General features: G+C 61.2%; 2 protein-coding genes across 2 annotated transcripts; both read left to right on the plus strand.

The window, feature by feature from the left end:
• Positions 1–2,512: 2,512 nt before the first annotated feature.
• Positions 2,513–5,460, plus strand: PLICBS_001605 (uncharacterized protein; the record flags this gene model as incomplete). Its single annotated transcript, XM_018317309.2, has 4 exons — positions 2,513–2,536; positions 2,598–3,134; positions 3,187–4,718; positions 5,283–5,460. 4 exons carry the CDS (start codon positions 2,513–2,515, stop codon positions 5,458–5,460), a joined length of 2,271 nt encoding a protein of 756 aa, XP_018182834.2.
• A 14,046-nt stretch (positions 5,461–19,506) lies between these two features.
• Positions 19,507–20,722, plus strand: PLICBS_001606 (uncharacterized protein; the record flags this gene model as incomplete). Its single annotated transcript, XM_018317307.2, has 2 exons — positions 19,507–20,012; positions 20,071–20,722. The coding sequence occupies 2 exons, from the start codon at positions 19,507–19,509 to the stop codon at positions 20,720–20,722; spliced, it is 1,158 nt and encodes a 385-aa protein (XP_018182832.2).
• Between the last annotated feature and the right edge of the window lie 35 nt (positions 20,723–20,757).

Consider the following 20,757-nt stretch of genomic DNA (forward strand, 5'->3'; position numbering starts at 1 on the left):
ATGACCTCATCGCCCGCGCGCGTGTGCGGCGACTGTTGGCGGGACCACACCAGCTGTCAAATCGGTCGGCGCGGGAAAGCGGCCCCACAGCCCGGGCCGCCGCCGGCTCCGGGCCCTCCGGGGCGGCGGCGTCCAGATGGCGCTTTCGGCAGCTCGCCCCTCTGGCAGCGGCGCCAATACCGCCGTAACGCTGGCTTCCCCTGTTCCCACCCACGCGCGGGAGATCATTATACTTCGTCGCCGCGGAGGACCCCCGTATCTGCCGTCAAGCGCATGCTCCGCAAGGTAGGTCCCCGACAGGAGCATCTCGTCCTTCATCTTCGGCGCGCAATTCCCAGCGCTGTGGCAAAAACATTAGGTGCAAGCGCAGGAAGAAACGACTGAATGGCATAGGCAACCTCACTCTAATACAGGTTGTTCTCTGCAATGTTCCGCGGAATCCCAAGACTGCCTGCACGATGTGTCGGTGGTACGCCTCGAATCCCCTCGCCCTTCAGTCAACTAACCACGCTCACCACGAGGCAGTAATAAGAGTTCTTCACCGCGACTCAGGTTTGAGCCTTGGCAGCAGACACATCACGCGAAGGCAAAACTCAGCCCGTCTCTACAAACGACATCACGCTGCAGGTACTTACCTGCGAGGGGACTGGCCTCTCCACGACGCGCGCCTTATCGAGCATACAAGGCAGATTCCGGGAGCCCCCCGCGTCGTACAGACTCTTGGCGGCGCCATGAGGGGGAGTGAAGGTCGGCGATTGCGATGACGTACGAAGTAGAGCAGAGTCCGCCCGTGACGATGGACAAGAAAACCGCGCTTCTTGCTTGTCGCCAGACGGTATTTCATGGGCCGTCCGCTGGGCAGTTTTACTACCCGCCACCACAACGCCAACTCTATACTCCCCAACAGCGGGCAAGCTTTCGCCCAGCCCAGCCCAGGAACGGCCCGCCCACGGCCGCTCCCGTGGTCAAAAAGGCCCCACTCCACTTCCAAATCCACAGAACCCTCCCAGGGCGGCGTTGCTGCTCGCCTGCTCGCTCGCTCGCTTGCTTGCTTGCTTGTCGATGCGTTGTCCACTGTCTCTTGTTTGCCTACTCATCAGGCCTAGCGCAAGGTGCCCCCATTGCACATGAAAAATACGTAGCAGACAAGAGCCGCACGTCGATACAGTCTACAGACGTCACGGGAGACGCCCACGGGCCACCAGGGAGAAATTCTGGCGGTGGCCGTGCCCTGCGGGTGCTTCCCCAGCAGCCTCATCAACCCATCGTCTACGTATATTTCTTCTGACCGCACCAGGGCCTGTAGGAGCGAGTGGGCCCAAGTTGCAGGGCTGAAGCTGTTCGTTATTCCTCATTGCCCTTGTGGCCTGGGCTGCGCCCCCTTCAGCGGGAAGCCGCAGCGGCGAGGGCAAGGATGCCATGGTCGGCCCATGGCTGCGGGCGGCAGGGCATGGATGGATGGATGCGCAGAGACCAGACCAGGGCATCGGCAGCTCAGCCCTGTGGCCCCCATGCCATGATCATGCATCCAAATCAACCGATGCGTCGCTAGTTAGCTCCCTCGGTCCCAATGATGAAGCCTGCCTGCCTGCATTGCCTGCATCGCCCGCGTTCCGCCCCAGCTGCATGGACCGGCGGGCCGGCACTCACGCTCCGCCCGTCGCAGCAGCAGCAGCCGTTCTGTTTGTCTCGGTCGTCCGCCAACGGCGGCATCCCACGCCCTCACCGAGCCGTCCATGCAGTACCGAGCAAAGGCATAATCGTCGAAGCACCGCACCGCCTGTCGCTCATGCGGCGCCTGGATCAGCAGCCCCTTCATTCTCTTCGAATGACAACTCCCTGTTCGGGACCGTCACACAGCGAGGCCATTGTCAACGAGCGAAGCGCAAGGCGAGCGACGGGCTGGCGGGCGGCGAGGCAGTGCTCTCGTCACTCCTTCGCGCGCGTGCTAGCGCAAGGTACTCGAGTCGCCCCCTCCCCGTCCCCTCCCATCCCATCCCATCGCCAATCCCAGCAGATCCCCGTTCCCGTCCCGCCATTCGCCCCAGACAGACCTCGTCCCACGGCGGGCGCAATTGGACAGGTTTCTCGAGAAAGGGAGGGGAGGGTTGCGGAGGTGAGGCTGAAGAGCCCAAAAAGTTGGAGTGACTGAACCGTCCGCTGCGCGACCCGCTTCGCTTCTCACTGCTGACATATCGACGGCTCCTTTCCTTTCCTTTCCTCACTCTTCAATCATTTTCCTCCACCGTTCAGTCGTGTCGCCTGGGATAGAGTTGCGACGAGAGTCTGCACGAAAGACGAACTCACCGGCTGCCCCGTCTCACCCGCTGCACGTCGACGGCCCGTGTCGCGGATTCCCGCGCCGGCACCGCGCTCCGCCCGCCGCCCATCGCCGACGTCGCCCGCTCCCCGTCGCGCAGATGTCGCGTGCGAGGCATTGAACCACCACCGCGCGTCAGTCGCCGGCCCGCACCGCGGCAGCCTCGAGCCTCCCCTCTGCCCGCCCGCGGCCATGAAGCTGTCGTGTGGGCTCTTCGTACGTCTCGTCCGGCTCGTGCGCGCGTGCCCTCCCTTGAGCTAACACTCCCGCCCAACAGGGCCGCAGCCGTGGCACTCGCGGCCGCGGGGACCGTGCCGACAAGAAGAACCCTCGCCGTGCACGAACCCTGTCCATCTTTGGCAATTCGAACCCCCAGTCCCTTCGCGCCCTCGGGCGCCTGGTCCGCGTCACTGCTCTCGCCAAGCCATCCGATGAGTCCACGAGCGACGCCTCCACGGCCAGCGGCCACCCAGACATGGATTTCGACGCCCACATGAGCACCGACATGCGCGAGACCCTCGAGCGCTTATACTGCCACCTCCGCGGCCCCCACGCCCTTCTCTCCAGAGCTGCCTTCTGCGCCTTTCTCAACGACGTCCAAGGCGAGGCCGCCGTCGACCTCGACCGGGACACTTACACCTGCGGCGAGTTCCTCTACGCCTGGATCAAGCAGCATGGCATCGATGCCCTGGCCGCCCCTCCCGAAACCGACCTCTCCAGACCACTCACAAACTACTTCATCAACAGCAGTCACAACACCTACCTCGACGGCCACCAGTGGGCGTCCAAGAGCACCCCAGATGCCTACAAGGCTGTGCGTCGTTCCCGTCTCCCCTTGCTGGGTAAGGCTGACTTCAAAGCGACAGGTTCTCTCTCGGGGTTGCCGATGCATCGAGATCGACGTCTGGAACGGCGACGCTGTCCCGTCGAGGGACCGGTCCAAGTCTCCCCACGTTGAACACAGTCGCGGCCTGTCGGGCAGCTCCCTGCCCAACGCTGCGCTGAACATTGTCGACGCGGTCGGGGAAAAGTACGAATCAGCCAAGTCTTACCTCGGCGACAAGCAGGCATCCCACTCTCACTCACGTAGCCCCAGCGCCAACAGCCGCGCCATGGCCGACGACGTCTCCCCCCGCTCGAGCGTCGTCCTCACGCAACAAGATCCCCACGAATCCAACGACCGCCTCGACGTCGGGCGCGGCGCCGCACGAGCGCGTGCTCGAGCGGCCATGCCCCGTGGCGAGCCCATTGTGACGCACGGCTGGACCCTGACCATCCCCTGCGGCTTTCGCGAGGTTTGCGAGGCCATCAAGGAGTCTGCCTTTGTGGACAACGACCTGCCCATCATCATTAGCCTCGAAGTGCACGCCGACCTGGAACAGCAGGAGGTCATGGTCAAGATCATGAGGGAGGTCTGGCAAGACCTTCTCGTGAGCGAGCCGCACGAGGCATGCGATCCCAAGTTCCGCGTCCCTACCCTCGAGGCGCTGCGCAACAAGATCCTCGTCAAGGTGAAGAGGGCGCCTGCCAAGATGGTCGCCCACAGCGTCGGCGAGATCCCTATCCTGCAACACCCAGACGACGACGCCTCCGTCTCCGACGACGAGCTGCCGGCACCATCCCGCTCGCCGCGCCTCGACAAGACCGCGTCAGCTCCTGCGCCTGGCGCCCCCTCCGCGCCACCGGACAAGCGCCCCAAGGTCCGCATCTGCCAGAACCTCGCCGAGCTCGCAGTGTACACTCGCAGCGAACGCTTTGAGAGCCTCCGCACCCCGCAGGCCAAGAAACCGACGCACATCTTCTCCATCAGTGAGAGTCGTATCCTTGAACTATATCGAAAGCATGAGCAGGAAATGTTTCTGCACAACAAGGGTTACTTCATGAGAGCCTTTCCGGACGTCAAGCGTATCGGCAGCTCCAACCCTGACCCGAGCCCGTTCTGGAGAAAGGGAGTGCAAATGGTCGCCTTGAATTGGCAGAGCCTCGACGAGGGCATGATGGTCAACGAGGGCATGTTTGCCGACCAGAAGGGCTGGATCCTCAAGCCCCCCGGGTACCAGAGCTCTGACAAGACCGCCGACACGCAGGAACTGGCCGCGCCGGGGCGTACCTTGGACCTCGACATCACCATCTATGCCGGCCACAAGCTCCCTAGCCATGCCAGTGCCGATAGCGACGCCGACAACGCCCGCAGCGGGAGCACCATCCGGCCTGTTGTAAAGGTCGAGCTGCATGTCGACAAGCCGGGCGGCGCGGACAAGGACGCGGGCTCCAAGGAGGGCCCGTACAAGCAGCGAACCGATGCCAAGAAGTCCGTCAACCCCCATTTCGGGACGCACGGCAAGACGCTGCGCTTCCGTGGCATCCCCAAGGTGGTTCCGGAGCTCGGCTTCCTAAGGTGAGTCGTCATTTTCTCCCTACTGTAGCGTCCTTCAGCCGCGACCCCTGTTGCCGACCGACCTGGAGGTTGGGCATCCACGAGACGCGACTCATCAGAAGTGACTTCACCCCATGACTGAAACTGAGGTGATCCTGCTCATTTGCAATCCTTCCCGGCGCTTTTGTGACTGCTCGCAACCCGCCGAACTCGTTTCAACCCGCGGCCCGCCGATGGTTCGTCTCGCGCCCGGAGCCCCGGCGGGTCTGCCGAGAGCTCGGACGTCAGCTCCCGCGTCTGAAACAGCCCCGTGCCTAGCGGCGGGAGCGTATCAGCGCCACGGGCGGCATCTTCAACGATTTCGTCTTTTCTGGCCAGATGCCGGTCGAACAAATCTCCATCGTCAATCGCCTAGTGGGCATTGACGCCAGCGGGGGCCTGCCTGTCCCTCACGTCACCCCGAATCTTCACATTGCATGATGCACACCTTCAGGACCCGGCCGGCCCCCAATGCTACTTCAGCTCTTGCGTTGCCACCTAGAGTATCGACCACTTGGCTGACTTGCTCTCGACGCCGCTGCGCAGGTTCAAAATTGAAGACGAATCCCGGACGGGCCTCGGCAGCTCCCCGCTACTCGCGTGGGCGTGCATTCGGCTTGATCGCTTACGGCCTGGATACCGCTTCATTCGGCTCATGGACAGCAAAGGTAACCAGATCCCTGGCGGGAAGCTCCTCGTTATGGTGTCCAAGTCATTCCGCTGAGACGTTCCCTCCTCGGCTTGCGTCTTTGGTGACGAGCGCGGCCAGATGGTTTTATGTTCAGCACGCGCAGGTTTCCATAGAATTGTACCGGTTGGCCGCCGCCAGGGAGCATCGGCGGGCATACCCCGTAGATAATGTGGAGGCTCCTCCGCCCGGCGTTTTGGTATTCTTGCCGGCTTGGTTAATGGGATGGGTATGGTTTCTTGTTTTGCACGGCGGCAGAGATATCCAGGAGATGAGCCGTCTCCTTGCTCCACAATTGCTTTTTTCACCTCCTGTTCCGGGCCTCGGGATGCGAGATCCGGATAGTCGGGGGATAAAGGGGCGCGCCGAGCAGGCTTTGTGTTGAGCCGTCCTCGGTAGACGTTGGTGATTTGGAGCGCGTATTGGCCTATTGACCGTGCCGATAAATTTCGGGGCAGGAATCGACATGTTATACTTGACAGAGCTACGTTCCAGAGGCTCAGAATCGAGGCCTTGACCTCGCCTTCGTGCAACTCGACTCATCGTTGGAGTCGCACAAACACAAGTCCCTGTGAGACCTGGCGTTCCCCCGAATAATCTCGCGGCTTTTGCGGCTCGGGAATACTACCAGCAGCCGGCAAGGTGTATCGCTAGAATCGATACACCGACCCCGGGCGTCGGACTCGGGATCGCAAAGCCGCTGTTCCACAAGGACAACGGACAGCCTTCGGGGCTGCTTGCCATTACCATGTAGGTATGTCTGACGGTGTGGGACCGGCACACCCAGGGCCTTGGGACAGGAGACATGGCGAATACGCCCCCTTCGCCCGCTTGCAGCCACAGAGACCGACCAGATGGTTCTGTCCCTCGTAACTCGTATACCGTGGCTCCCAACGCGATCGATGGGGAGACACAGACAAGGGGGGCTGTCGCTGCGGGCATGGGTACGCGGCTTTGTAGCTGTGCACAACCCCCGGGCCTTGCTTGTTGTTAATGCACACGTGTCTCGAGCCCTGTTTCGTCCAGCCTTTGCTTTTTCTGGCCGCCTCTTGCTTCATTCTGCTGCGCCGAGGTTTCCCAAAGCTCTATCAGGAAATCAGGAAATTCTTATTCGACTCTCCGCAACTTGTGGGAATAGCAGATGCGTCGACCTTTTTCTTTTCCGGGTGCCCACCCGCCAGGGGCCGCAAAAAGCAGGGACGGGTGCGGGAGGTGCTTGCAGGCAACTGTCTTGACCTCTCGCGGTCCGAATGGTTTGGAACACGCCCCGGCCCGTAGCGGCATTCGCTTGTCGCGATACTTTCCGATTCGCTCCCGTTTCAAGATCAATCTCGCGACTGAGGAAGTGAGAAGCTTGATTATCTCATCAGCAATGGGATTGTGAGATCATCACGCTGGCAGGCACATCAAATCTGCGAGTGACACAAGGTTCAGGCAGATCGAGCACCTGTAATCGTGTTCCACCTCGGATCTGCCACAGTTCGAAGCCGGCGGCGCTCCCTTGATTCAGAAGTGTGACAGTGTCTTGGAGTGCCATTCGCGGGACGTGTTCCGGTAAGGCGCCGATCACCAGGTCTCAATCTTGCGAGCAGGCCGTTTCAAGACGCCCTTGAGTATTTTGTTACGGGCAGGACGACGGTAATTACCCGGTATGCTGGTCAACCGGTGCCATAGCGAGTCGTTTCAGGAACGCCGGCATACGCTCTTGATCGACAGCGCATTCCGCGACTGTCCACACCGACTGAGAGAAGCAGCCTTGCGGCGATATTGGACGCCCTCAGCACTGCCAAGAGGTGCTTTCTCAGTTGCTCAAAGAGAGGCGGAAGCTCGACGTTGACGGAGCATTGACACGGTCGCGCCAAGCTGGCCCAGTCGGGAAGGCCAGACCCATCTAGGACCCTCAACGCCACCGGGGCTACGACGCGGACAGAGCGTTTGTGTCTCAAGCGCTGAGAAACGATTCGTTCCCGCCTGTCTGGTCGTTGGTGGGGAATGCTAGTCAGTCGCAACACGCTAGGGCGCTCTGTTCAACAACGTGTATGTAACTCGTCAGTCAGACGTTGTCGAGTCTGCCGTTGCATAGCTTTGGAGGAGAGGTCGCCTCGCCAAGCTTGACAAGGAGCACCACGGCCACCTTTCGCATTGGGGTAGCGTCTGACTAAGAGTCAGTCCACGCAGGCGAAGCTAGATGGTATGTCGTCCTGCTCCCGTGGGCCTGAAGCCGCTTTGTGCTGCCGCCTTGCGGTGTCGAGTAGACTCAATGTAGCACTGAAAGAGAGCCTCGGGTAACTGTTGACCAGGGGTGGCCAACCATTCACTCAAATCCCATCTGAGACGGGAAACCAGTTGGAGAATGAACTGGCCGAGAGGGTGTCATTGCTGAGACATCGTGGGGGTGGATCTGCTGCGAATTCGACCGGCATTCGTACCGTTCGGATGGCCTTTCCCACCTTGGCGAAAGAATTCTCGGGCCGACAGCTTGTTTGGCTCAATCAGTTGGCTTTGAGGTTGGCTTGAACATCGTGAGAAATGCAATTTTCCCATGGGAACAACATAGCTTGCTTGCCCTCGTACTGTCGAATCGTCGCCCATATCGGTGCAACGCATAGCTCACCCCGTGTCTAAGCGGTCGGGATGTGCCGCGAAAGCACCATGACATCATTCTTTAGGTAACACTCTCACGCGCTGCGTTCGGATCCAACAGTGATCTCGCAGGTGCGTGTGGTGTGTTTCCCCTGCGATCCATCTCGTCGGCGTTGGTTGTCTAGTCCATCGTCGAGGCTGGATGGAAAGCTGCGGCACACCTGCCAACACGTCGGTTACAGGGCCTCTACATTGGCTGTGACAGAGAAGAAGGCCGTTCCCGCCCACTGTGTGTGTCTCGTGAGTACTAGCTTAGTGTGCATGCGCCGTGAATCGTTGGCTTTAGATCACCAACACTATGCGAGTGGGAGTGGGACGTACCGGTTACACGGGAAGGCTGCAAACGCATCTCGATAATGCTGTTCAGTAATCGAAAATTGTCACTTAGGAGGCTCTCTTGCCGCTCTCTTGGCCACTACAAGCGACGCACAAGTTCATCAAGCAGCAGAGACCAAGCTGAAATACCGCAAATGCGTCTCAATTGGCTGTGAACGTTGAGCAGTGCCGTTCCTGCAGGGATTGTTAGTGGCACCAAACCCGACAGTCTTCGGCTTTCCGCACAGAGAAGTGTCGAGGCCCCGAACTGGCAGACCATGACGACGACTATCCCGCATCCAGCCTTAGCCCTGCTGCAGCAACAAGGGGCTCGATTGCCAAAGTCGGGGCCTCGCTGGGGTTTGTTTCGATGGCGCCGGGCCATTGCAGGCTGCTCAACTCAGATGACACAGTGGGGCACAAAGGAAACATGGATCCTGTCTCCCACAACCCGGAATGGGCTGGAGCCCAAACGAGCAGCGTCTTGGGGTAGCCAAGGGACGTGGCTGGCGGAACCGTCACCAATCTCTCGACTATCAGTGCTGGTTCATCCCGCGTCCGGTTTCGAGTGCGATTGGCCACGACTGTCTGTTCAGATGTGTGGTCTCACGATATGGCATCGTGCTGCTAATGAGATGCGATGCAGCGCGAAATCGCATTCCAGTCCGGTCGCGGTCCAGCCACTGAGGAGTGCCCGTCAAGATGGAGTTTGGGTCGACCTTTTTCCACAACCACTTTCATGGTTCGCAGGCCGATTCGATCTCTCCGGCATTCCCTTGCGTGACGGGCGCGTTGCATGATGGCCGCGATGTGCTCGCAACGACCGCAATAGGCGCAATGATCAAGAAGCCGCGCGCGAGCCAAGTCGTCATCAAGGCGTCCATGTCCAGGCCGTCAGATCATGTTTGAAACCAAGGCCAAGGGGCTTTCTCATTTCCACTTGTGCTTAACCGCTTCGGTCAGGTCAAATCCTTGAGCCGCAAGTCCAGGGCATGTAGAGCCGGGGTGCTGGCTTTGGCAAGGTGTGTGGAGTGGCTGCCCGTCGATCGGGATTACGCAAGGCGATGGCGTCAAGCAGCAACTCGGCCCGGTCCCGAGTCGGATCAAATTGTGGGATCCGGTCAGCGAAAAAGCAAGTGGTGAACCTGAAGCTGTAAGAAGGTAGCCTGCCCACTATTGAGGGAGAGGTTCCTTTCTTTGGCCGGTTGGTGGTGTAGCGAGGGGACGAGCGTCGGCACAGCAGTCTCCAAGTCAAAGGCGCGCGCAAAGCAGTCCAGGCGGAGATCCTCAGAAGACCGCAGCCGCAGTTTGAACCGGCATGGAAAAAGCAACCATTTTGGTGGAGACTTTCCCCTGGGGCCGTGCTTGTGCCAAAATCGAAACTCCAGAATGACAAGTCGGGGCAGCGTGTGGGGGCGTGGTCCCAGACGGTGCCAGTCATCGTCTCCTGCCCGGATGCTGCCACTCTGGGCGGACATGGGCCAATATCTGCAGGACGGTAGGCGAGAATTCCACCCTATCGCGTTGAATCGAAACCCTGGAACATGCAGATATTATCCGAGCGGTTTGGTTTGGCTTGGCTCTGTGCCGTTCGGGGCCATTGGTAGCGCCGGCACAGTTGGGTAGCCTTGTTCGACATGTGGCCGGTGCTGCCGGCCGTGTTTTTCGTCGGTCTGACAGCCATTTGACAGCCAGTTGACAGGCGCGAATGCAACCGCATGGACAACTTCGGCCGAGCCGCCCTCCTACAGCAGACCATCGTTGCGGAGTTGCGCAAGTGTCCCGACTGGTGCTTGTGGACCGGCCCTCGAGTTGACGTGACAAGCATGGTTGCATCTGGAGGCTGAGTGTCCACATCACAGTCTGCCACGGGCTGCCCAATGGGATGTCCTCGATGCCCCTGCGCCGAGGCTGGTCCCAAGAAGGTGGGAACCTGTCAGCGTCTTGGGTGCGTGACAGCCGCAGGTCTTGTCCGAGGGGTGGCCTTGGGGCTGCATGCAAGCAATCCGGGCGCCTACATACAGACTCGCATCGCGTCGACGACACAGCAGATATTGCGTGTGGCTGCAGCGGGAAGCCGTACCGTGCCGCCAGGGCAGCAGCCAGGTGGCAGAGCCGTGACGACGGTGCAGAGGTGCATGGCACGGGAACCAGCCTTGCCGCCGCGTGATGAGCCGTTCGGGATGGGGCCGGACGGTTTGGCAACTAAGAGACGGCCGAGCGAGGAGAAGCATGGCGAGGCCGGGGGGTGCCGTGAACAAGCCAATTGGACCGGCAAGACAGGTTCCTGTTGGATCGCAGCGATGGCTTGCATCCAGGACGGCTCTTCCGCTACTTGGGGGCCGGCCGCGGCGGCTATGCGTGTTTGACGGAGCGGAGTGGTGGTGGGGCTCTGACGGTGAGCATTGGCGACTTTGTTGGAGGTTGGAGCGACTCTTGTCGGAGTGAGGCGGGCCTCGTCTGCCGGGCCATGCAGCGCACTGCACGCACATTCGAGATGAAGGACCGGTGTAAGCCGCGGTGCAACCGTGCGCCTCGTGATGCTGGCGCAGGCAGCTGGGCATGCCGAGCGGGTGGATGAACGGCGGATGGCTTGCCTGGTCCGTAGGACGAGGCCGATGGGAAGGAGACGTGCAGGGAGCCACAATCCCAGCTACCTGGGCCCCGGTCCATTGCTGCTCAGCGATCCCGGCGACTGTGGGACGCTTTCCAAAGGACGGAGCACGGCTAGCGGGCTGGGCGCCGAGTTCCCCGCCGCGGAGGTTCGAGCAGTCCGCGTCAGGGAGGCGGACGGGGAGAGGGGCCGAAAATGGAGAACAAAGCGGTTGACGGGGATGACACAGGACTCGCTGCAGCGCACGTTCATGCTGGTGTGAAGGCGCAGCGAATCCCATCTGTTTCGTGGCGAGTGCGGATGCCGTGGATGTCAAGTCTCCAGGCAGCATCCTTGGATGATAGATGCCTCCTCCCCAGGCGCCCCAGATGCTGGCCCAGGGTGGTGCGGCGTGCCCCAGGCGTCCCCAGGCACCCACAAGGCAACCTGGAAGCATGTTTTGTTTGAGGCAGGCGCCGGGCTGGGTCGGCGCTTCCTTCCAAGTTCTTGCAGTGTTGCTCCGTGCAGTGCTGTACCTTTGGTAGGCAAGGTACCTACTCTCCAGTCATCCAGTGTTATCGCCGGACGTCCCTAATGTGGTACGGACTGTTTCCTCGTTGCACAGGGCAGGCACAAGAGTGCGATGCAGTAACTAAGGTACGGGAAGTCGCGGACAGTGGTACGCGCTCGCAGAGGGTACCGCCTAGCCGTACCTTGCTGTATCGTGCCTGCCTCCTGTCGGCGCGCGCGCGCCCGTCTTGTAGTGGGGGGCCTCACCCGACGTCTGGCAACACGGCAGGCGCAGCGTCAGGATGGAGCTGCCTCATCCGAAAGCGCTCAAACAAAAAAGAAAACTCGGCTGCAAAATGCGGAACCGACAAACTGGACGAACAATGCCATCTGTCACACCTCTATTGCCTCCCCTCGCCTCACCTGGCCATTCCGCTCCGATGCGGCCGACCCTCGTCCAAGCCCGTGGTACAAATCCATGCGTCCCACGCATGCCCCCCAGCGCCGCCAACCCAACGCTGTGGCTGCGATCGAGAAAGAAGGTGCTGTGCAACACCATCGCTGCCCCTGGCCGCATCGCCATCGCCATCGCATTGTCGAACAAAAAAAAAACATGCCCTTGTCCGCCGCCGACGCCCCAGACGCCGCTGTGCCGCCCCCTCGAGGCAAAGACGACGGCCAAAAAAAGCAAGCACCCACATCCATGGCCGTGGACGAGCGACCGACCAGGGACCCTTGCTTCCAGAGTCCCCTGTTTAGCCCTGCGTCCCCAGCATGGGCAAGCCCAAGTCACTGGTGCACCAGTGCAGTGCCCACCAGTATGCACCAGGATCCACCAGCCAGTCGATGCTGTTTGCAGATGGCTGGTCCCTGTCCGTCAAGGGCCGTCTTTTGTTGCTGGGAATTGGGCTGGTGGGGGGAAGCTTCGGAGCAAATTGAACACCTTGGGCGGTCATGCACGCGGGCAGGGAAGAGCATGCCAGACCAGCGCAGGGCCGGCGACCGAGCACCAAGGCACAGGCGCTAGTCCGAAGCAAAAGCCGGGGAGCCGTGACAGGGCCTCGTCGTCCCAGGCCAGGCCCCTCAGGCGCGGCCGCCGTCGACATCATCATGCGCGCAGACACCGACAACCGACGACGACTTTCGGGCGCGGCGCAGAAGCTGCCCGGACTAGTGGCCGGCCGGTCGCTCGCGTAACCAACGGGCCCGTCAACCTTCCCATCTGGAAGACGCCATTGTCGAGAAGGAAGCAGCGCGGTCCGGCAAAGCACGCCGGCGAGCCATCCAGGCCGGGCAGGGCCTCTGTGGCCGTGTTTGAATCCCCCGTTCCGGATCCCAAACACTCCCCTCCCTCCCCCGGCCAAGGCCAGCCGAACGGCACCCCTCCCCCTCCGCCCCCCCCCCCCCCCCCCCCCTTCCCTTCCCCCCCGGCATCCATGCCTGCGCCGTTCCACACTGTTTCTCAAGGGCGAACGCCACGGCCCCGGAGACGCACCTCGCACACCCCCAGGCTTCGCAGAAAGAGCGTCTTTCCACCGTCTCACAGCCGATATGACAGGTCTGCTCTGTCTCCGACTCCGCCCAACGCGCCCCTCGAGCGAGTCGTCGTGCGGCCGCCAGCCTACCGACCACTTCCAGACGACACGCTTTTCCCACGAACCGCTTTTAGTCGATGGCACTGACAGCACGGCCCATCCTCTACCGGAGTCCTGGTTCTGTCCTTCCCGCACCACTCTCGACGACTTTGTCTGGGTCTAATTCCCTTGCACACCCCCTTGTCTCTGACCCTTTTCGACTTCTCCATACGCCGACCTGCTGGTCCGAAAACCATAAATGTCAATGGCCCCCACATCCTGTTCATGGCATCAGACCTCTATCACTGCCCTTCGACACAGGTGTCTTGACGGTGTCGAACCTCCTCGCTGCAATCTCGCCCCGTTGACCACGGATTCGCTCACCCGGCCTTGACACTTTGCTCGTCTTGTGAGACACGTCCTCCCGGGTGCTTATACATGCATCGTCGACAGCCAACCCCGGCGCATCACCTCCCGTTCATCACGAGACACAACTCTGGAACCGCTGGACGTGATTCAGTCGCTGGCGTACATCTCTGAATCTCTCACCCGCCTCCCATTCCGAGTATAAATTGAACGTTGGCGCCAGTCCTCGTTGGAAGCCAACCAACACCCTTGGCGCGTCCTCTCGAAATCGCCTCTGAAACTTTATTTCGGCCCCAGGCCAGCATCCTCACCTCCCACACGAATATGACCACGCCTCGATTCCTCCGAAGCACCCAGTCTTATCAAATCTCAACAGCAATCGACCAAGAGCCCAGTATGACGCGAACATTCTCATTCAACCCCGAGGCCATGATTAGGCGGGTTGCCAAGGTTTGTTATCCCATGGGGCGTTGTCAAGCGCGTCAAGGAGCGGACAGGCTGACTGACTGTGCTTCAGTTGCCAGGCATCCGGTGCCCCAAATGCTTCGCTCGCGGCATTGAAGTTTGGGTGATTCCCGGCAAATGCTGTCGCGAATGCGGCACGCCCTGCGGCTAGGTATGAGGCATTGGCACCTACCTGGCACTGCAGCCGATCAGCCTCCGGCTAACCGTGGCCGTCAAATCAGTATTTCGAACCAAAGCCACCACAACCTAGCATTGGCTCTGAGCAGGCCAAGTACGCCGCACGAGCCTCGAGTTGGGCCGTGCTCGGACAGGAAGGGAAGATTTCTGCAGCGTGCCTCAGCGTTACAGGGTCTACCCTGCTCATCGCGTTGGAGTTTCTTGGAAGCGCGGAACCGCCACCACCGCCACGGGGTCGAAATCTACCGAAGCTCGACACGTCGGCCAAGATGAGTGCCGACAGAGCCTCCCTCGCCCTCGATATCGGCAAGGCGACACTGGTGCAGCACTGCCAGCCACGCGGCCAGCTCTGGCAGCTCAGCCGACGGATGGGGAGTAAATGGGTCGCCTACGGGCCGGCTCACCATGTTTTCGGCCAAAAGGGAGACAACTGAGTTTGTGTCCCTTGACGAGAGGACTATCAGGTCCTGCGTGTGGCTACGACGCACCACTTGGCCTGCGTTGAAGCGATTTATTGGATTGCGCTATACCCTAGATGAGAGAATGTATTTTGTGCATAGTCGAGCGGCCCTCGGCCAGCCGAGACGGTCCCTGATAAATGCGCTTGCTTGCTGCATTGCCGCTTGGTGACTTTTGGTGTTTCGCGCCCGCCTCTGGTTGGACATGTCTTGGACCCCCGCGTCTCACTAGCATCGCCAAGCACGACCCTTGGACGGCATTGACGACGGGCCACGGGGAGCGACCTTGGACGAAGGATTCCACGCTGGCGCAACTCGTGACAGACCGCCTTTTTGGTCGACTTTTTTTTTTTTAAGTTCACAACAAACGTGTGACGGGCAGCAGAGCCAGAAGCAAGGGGCGGATGGAGGTCGGACCACTTATTTCTTCAGATGTCGCGAGGTGGTGTTTATTCAGGCATGTATGCGGTTCCCTCCCACTCCAAGTCACTCCCCCCTAACATGACCCCATCATCCATGCCTAATAACCTAATAACCAGCCATTCCCCCCCTTTCCCCTTTCCCCTATCCACGGGCAGAAAACGTCATCCGGACGGATCGGGATGTGGATGTGGACTGGACCGGCATGCACGACGAGCAAGGTGCATGTGTGTGCGTGCGCGTGTGCGGGTTTCAAAGAATCGTTGTTGTGCCAAGAATACCTAATCATGCGGCGGGCTTTTTGCCGCCACGCTTTGTGTGTTTTCGCTCCCCCTATCCTTTCTAGATCTCCCTGATAAGTCCGCAAGTGTAGACTGGAGGGAGTTGCATGTCTCGGTACTTCGGTATCAGTATGGGTCCGGAAACGGTTGCCGTGGATTGGAGGGATCTGGATGGATTGAGACTACCTTACCCAGTAAGTACCTAGTAACGTCAGGTAGGTGGTTGGGCAGTAGGAAGGAGAGTCTGGGGTAAGCACTTATTCGTTATTAGGCAGAGCTACCGTACGTAGTGGTACAGAGTTTATGCCATGGGCAAAATGCTTAGCCGCATGAAAGCGGTCGGCTCGACGTGGCCAGGCGGTCCCCATTGTCCCATCCATGCGTGCTTGGTACATGTGCGGAGTATGGAGAAGAACATGTACCAAGTGGCAGAACGCACAGAAGCAGTACCTAGTCAAGTGGCGGTGGCTCGCGTGGGATAGGGGAAGTAGCAAGCAAGGCCCTTCCCGGTCACGGTAGAATTATATTGCCTTCCCACATGGGGAGGGAGGGGGGCCTGCCGCCGCCTGCCGATTGTCAAGGGGGGGTTGCATCGGATGGCGCGCTGGCGGCCCAGTTAGCCAGATGCCGAACAACGGCCGGGTCTGGGGGTGACTACCAGTATTGACTGCGTCCTATCACTACTACTGCTACTACTGCGGCTGCTGCTTCTACTGCCTGTGGTAATTTGGATCGTCTGAAGCCAAGTGCAAGCGCCGACGCGGCGGGCTTGCGCTCAGCAGCGGGTGGGGGTTACTTGGGCGTGCGTGCCTCTGTGTAAGTCTGTTCGCCGTTAGTGAGGAGTGGTGGGTGCAAACGCCGATGTAATGTAGACCTGTATTTGCCGCAGAGACACATCGATACCCGGCAGCATTTTATGTCATGAGTCGCTCAGCGCTCATGTCGTGCCGCACAAGATGAGATCCTCGAGCTGCTGCGCAAGTGTTTGAAAAACTAACACAGACAAAAATACGGTCACGGACAGAGCTCCCTCGAAGAGGTGAAGATGTTATGCCATGGCTGTATCATGGCCTGAGACTCTCCTTTGGGTCCGCCTGCGTGCATACCTCACTCACCCTGCGTGAGCCCTCTCATTGTTCGTCGTCGGCGATAGAGGGACCTTGCGGTGTCCAGGGGCCGAGCGGCTCTGCTGCATCCGCACTTGTAGGGCGGGCACGCCGGAGCCACGGGTCGGTGCGCTGTTCCGTCTTCGAGAGCTGGGGACGAGACGATCTCGCAGGTCGCGGATGCTCGCAAGGAGCCGGAGCCGGAGTGGGGCGGAGAAACAAGCTCTTACATTAGTACTGCGTTAGCTACCTAGGATCGTGGCCTGGTGTCGATCAAGAGTGGCAGATGGTCATGATCCTGTGTGTGCGGATGCTCGGGCAGGAAAGGCCGCCGACGTCTCCGGAACGGCATGTGAGCCGCATCGTTGGAGAGAGCTGAACAGTAATAGTACTCCGTGTGCCGTATTCGAAACCGAGCGCTATCGGAAGCATGCTTGCACAACATGCATACGAGCAAGAAAGAACCAGGACGGAGATGAGCACGGACTGAAAAGCGCTCAGGCGGCCCTAGTTCGAGGCTGCGATGCTGAAGAAGCGTTGGCGGTTTCCGGATCGGCAGATGACGCACGCAGGCGTCCCCAGGCAAAAGAAAGAAGTATGCGTCGGCACCGCCGAGCCTTCGCCCGAGGCGCGAGGGCAATGCCGGAAAGTTTTGCACAGATAGCCAGGCCAACACGTAAGGCGTCATGCATCTGCCCTCCCCGACGAATGCGACGCATCCGGTTTCACTTTCACCTCGTCGGCGCGTTCCTTGCCTGCGGTGTTGGGGAAGCTCGCGTGTAGCTCTTATCCGTCTGCCCCACGATTCGACGCCCAATAGTATGGAATGTTTCCCTCTCTTTTGTGCAAGCTTGTTTCAGCTTCACCGGGTTCCTAAAAAAAGCCCCCCGCCGCCCCAGATGCCTGGTAGACAGCCGCCCCATCTCTCTCTATTTCCGGTGCAGTTTGCGTGACGGCTCTTGATGTAATTGCTTTTTCTTCCTTTCCATGTTGGGCACGGGTGGCCCTCGCCAGAGGATGGCCCGTGTGCGGTCGCGCGTGGCAGGGCGTGTGGGCGTGTGAGGAACATGCATTGCGGCGCCCCCTCGTGTAACGACGACCCCCCGGCTTTTTAGCACACATTGCAAGAGCCGGGTCATGGCCAACGGCAGGTGACGTGTGGTATGTGAGTTGCAAGGGGCGGGGGAGAAGGGAGGGGCGTGCTGTGACCAAGTCGACCTCGGGCGCCTCGAGGTGGGCGTGAGAGGCCGAACGATGGGGCAGGCCACGCGGGACGCGACTCTCAGCTCTGCAGGGCTGAGCTGCTAGCAAGAAGGATCGGTGGTCGGCAGCCACGCCGCGTCCGGCTCGGCCGAAGGAGTGAAACCGGGCCCGGCGGGAGAACACTTGCACATATCTGGTGAAAGACCCGAGGGAGAAGAGATGACGAAAACTCGAACGCAGATCGGTGGTCACCCAACACATGGGCACGGGTCGACCCGCTGCGTCGTGCGCTTTGTCCTACTGCGGCGGCACGGGAAAAGAGCCACCCGGCAGCCCGCGAGGCCCAGTGCTATAACGAAACGAGTGCGCGCGATGCAAAGATGTCTTGCTGCCTGGCTCTCATGTCGGCTCTGTCATGGCCGCTCCGCCTTTGTGAAGACGGGAAAGGGGTGAGGGGCGAGAGGCTGCAGTGCGGATGAGGCGACGACGCCTGGGCCAGCACGGGCTGGTCCTTCAATTCCCGCGGGCGGCACGCTCTGAGACGCGTGGTCCGTGACCGGTGAAGAAGAAGGACAAGATTGGACCGGGAGGGGGCAGAACGTGGTGTTTTCCCGCGGCCAACGAGCACGCCGTATCGGACGGAGAGTTTTTTCGATATGTGACGAGGGCCAAGAGTCGTCATGTCCGATCAACATCGGGAGAGCGGCGCGGGCGAGCCAACACGCATTGCGCGGTTGGCGGCTGGGCGATGCGGCTCCGCGGTGGGGAGGAGAAGGCTCGAGGGCGCAGAGCGAAGGCTGCCTCGACCCGGCGAGGGAGCGGAGGCTCGTGCCCGACGCATGTGCCGAATGCGCGTCTGTGTTGCGTTTCTGGCCCGCCGGCTCGGGTTCTGATGATTAAAGTTGCGAAGAAGCGAGGGCAGCGCACTCAGACGGCAGGCCGGCAAGTAGTTTGTCGTCGATTGCCCAAACAGGCAATTGGAAACGGCCAGCCGGAACGGGAGCCGGGGGACCGGGGGGCGGGCGGGCGTCTGGGTCGGGCCACGAGTCCACGTCGCCGCTAGCGCGAACTTTGAAGATCCAATCCAGTGGACAGGGAATTCGCTTCTTGCTCTGGCGCCTGCATTGACTGTGTGGGTTTCCAGGCTGGCTGCAGGGAGGACGGTCCATGGGCCATCCGCCGGTGACCGGGCGCCGAGTGCCGCTTCCACGGCGACTTTTCCGCCAAGTACGGGCCGCGGCCGGCGCACAGTACGGAGCGCGCAACAGACTTGGCGCAGAGCAAGGTCAGGCCAGGGACGGCTCGGCTGGAGGTGAAGTTGCGAATGCGGATGGTCATCCCGGCCTCACGTGGGGCGGCGGCTGGCGAGATGGGCGCGCGTCGAGGCAGTCGGCAGCGTTCCGAAGCCGGGCCAGGCAAGGGGGCTTCTGGGGCCCGCCTGGAAGCCAGGGATTCCAGGCACTTGCCGAACCTTGCTCGCTGCCCTGACTTGTGCAGCTCGGCCAGCAGGGCGGCGACGGCCCTTGTCCATGTGCGTGGATCTCGAATTCTGGATACGGAGCACTCTGTGCAGCTTGGCGACGGCCGTCTTCAGTCATGTGACGTCAGGGCAGCGGGCGAGCGGTGAGAGGGAGTGCTGACTTGGGTACTTGAGTTGAGTTGAGTTGAGGCTGTGCTGGTCTCGGCAGTGGACGGATGACGAGGGTCAGTATTCGTATTATGTACTACTACCAATTCTGGCCTGTCGGTGCCCCAAAGGGAGGCGAGGTATCCGTAATTGCAGCAGGTGCACCTTTCCCAGGGCAAGACCGGGGAGATTGCGCTCTGCCTTCTGGAAGGAGCAGGGGCCAGGCCAGCCCAAAGTCAACTTTGCTGCCCTCCCCAACCCAACCGGTTCCACCACGTCACCCCTTCCTCCCCTCCCCTCCTCCCCGCCTGGTCGGCTTGCCGCTGCAAAACCCGCCGCCCAACATGCCTTGGAAAGACAAGCTCAAGCAATTAAAGGGCGAGTTTGACAGTCTCGTGTCGGGTGGGGGCCAGTCGTCGCACGCGCAGGCGCCGCCCCCCGGCCACTTCCAGCAGCAGCAGCAGCAGCAGCAGCCACCGGGCTATGGCTACGGCCCCGGCCCCGGACCCGGACCCGGACCCGGACCCGGACCCGGACCCGGACCCGGACCCGGCTACGGCTACGGCCATGGTCCCGGTCCCGGCCATGCGCCGCCCAACGCTCCTCCGCCCGTGCCGCCTCACCCTCCGCAACAGACGCGTCCGGGCGAGCAGCAGCAGCAGCAACCTCCACCCGTCCCGCCGCACCCTCCGGCCACCGCCGCCGCCTCCGGCCCCGTGTACTGGCGCCCGCAGTTCCGCCCGGACGTGCCCGTCACGGTCGAGTGGGACGCTAAGCTGGGCAACGGACCTGACGGCTGGGGCAACCAGGAGCTCGAGCATTATACGGCCAACCCGGAGAACGCCTTTCAGTAGGACGCACCGCTTGCCCTGAAGTTGTGATATAGCTCCTGTGCTGACCCAATGCAGCACGCCCGACGGCCGTCTCGTCATCCGAGCCGTGGCCAACTCTGCCGCCCCAAGCCGCGAGCAGCGCTACACCTCCGCCCGTCTCGTCAGCCGGCAGACGCTCTCGCGCGACCGCGGCGTCCTGACGGGCTTCATCGTGAGCCCCTGTGCCGCCGGCATCTGGCCCGCCTTCTGGCTGCTGCCGCGCGAGCCCTTTGCCTGGCCCACCGACGGCGAGATCGACATCGCCGAGACGTGGAACGGCGACCGCGAGAACCACACCTGCCTGCACTGGGGCCAGCATCACGAGCCGCAGAAGCATCGCGTCCTCGGCACCCGCATCCCCGACATGCATGCCCGTCCCGTGCGCTACGACTTCGCCTGGGACCAGCCTGGCGGTCAGGCCGGCCAGGGCCGCATGCTGTGGTACATTGACGGCCGCCCCGTCATGAAGGCCCAGGTGCCGCCCGGCACGCGGCCCCTCCGCGACATGACTGTTCTGCTCAACGTCGCCATGGGTGGCAATGTATGCGCCGGCAAGACGCCCGCCGATGGCTACTACGACATGGTTGTGTGCGCGTTGTGGATGGCAGATGAGCTCGAGTACGGAGGCTGGGGCCGGTTCGAGCACGACTGGGGGAATCCGGGGACACCCCAGGGCAACACGTATTGAGGCAGAGGCAGATACGAACATGAACACGCACGCGC

The sequence above is a fragment of the Purpureocillium lilacinum genome, assembly GCF_023168085.1.
Source record: "Purpureocillium lilacinum CBS 284.36 DNA, scaffold_1, whole genome shotgun sequence".
In the NCBI taxonomy this organism is placed as follows: Eukaryota; Fungi; Ascomycota; class Sordariomycetes; order Hypocreales; family Ophiocordycipitaceae; genus Purpureocillium; species Purpureocillium lilacinum.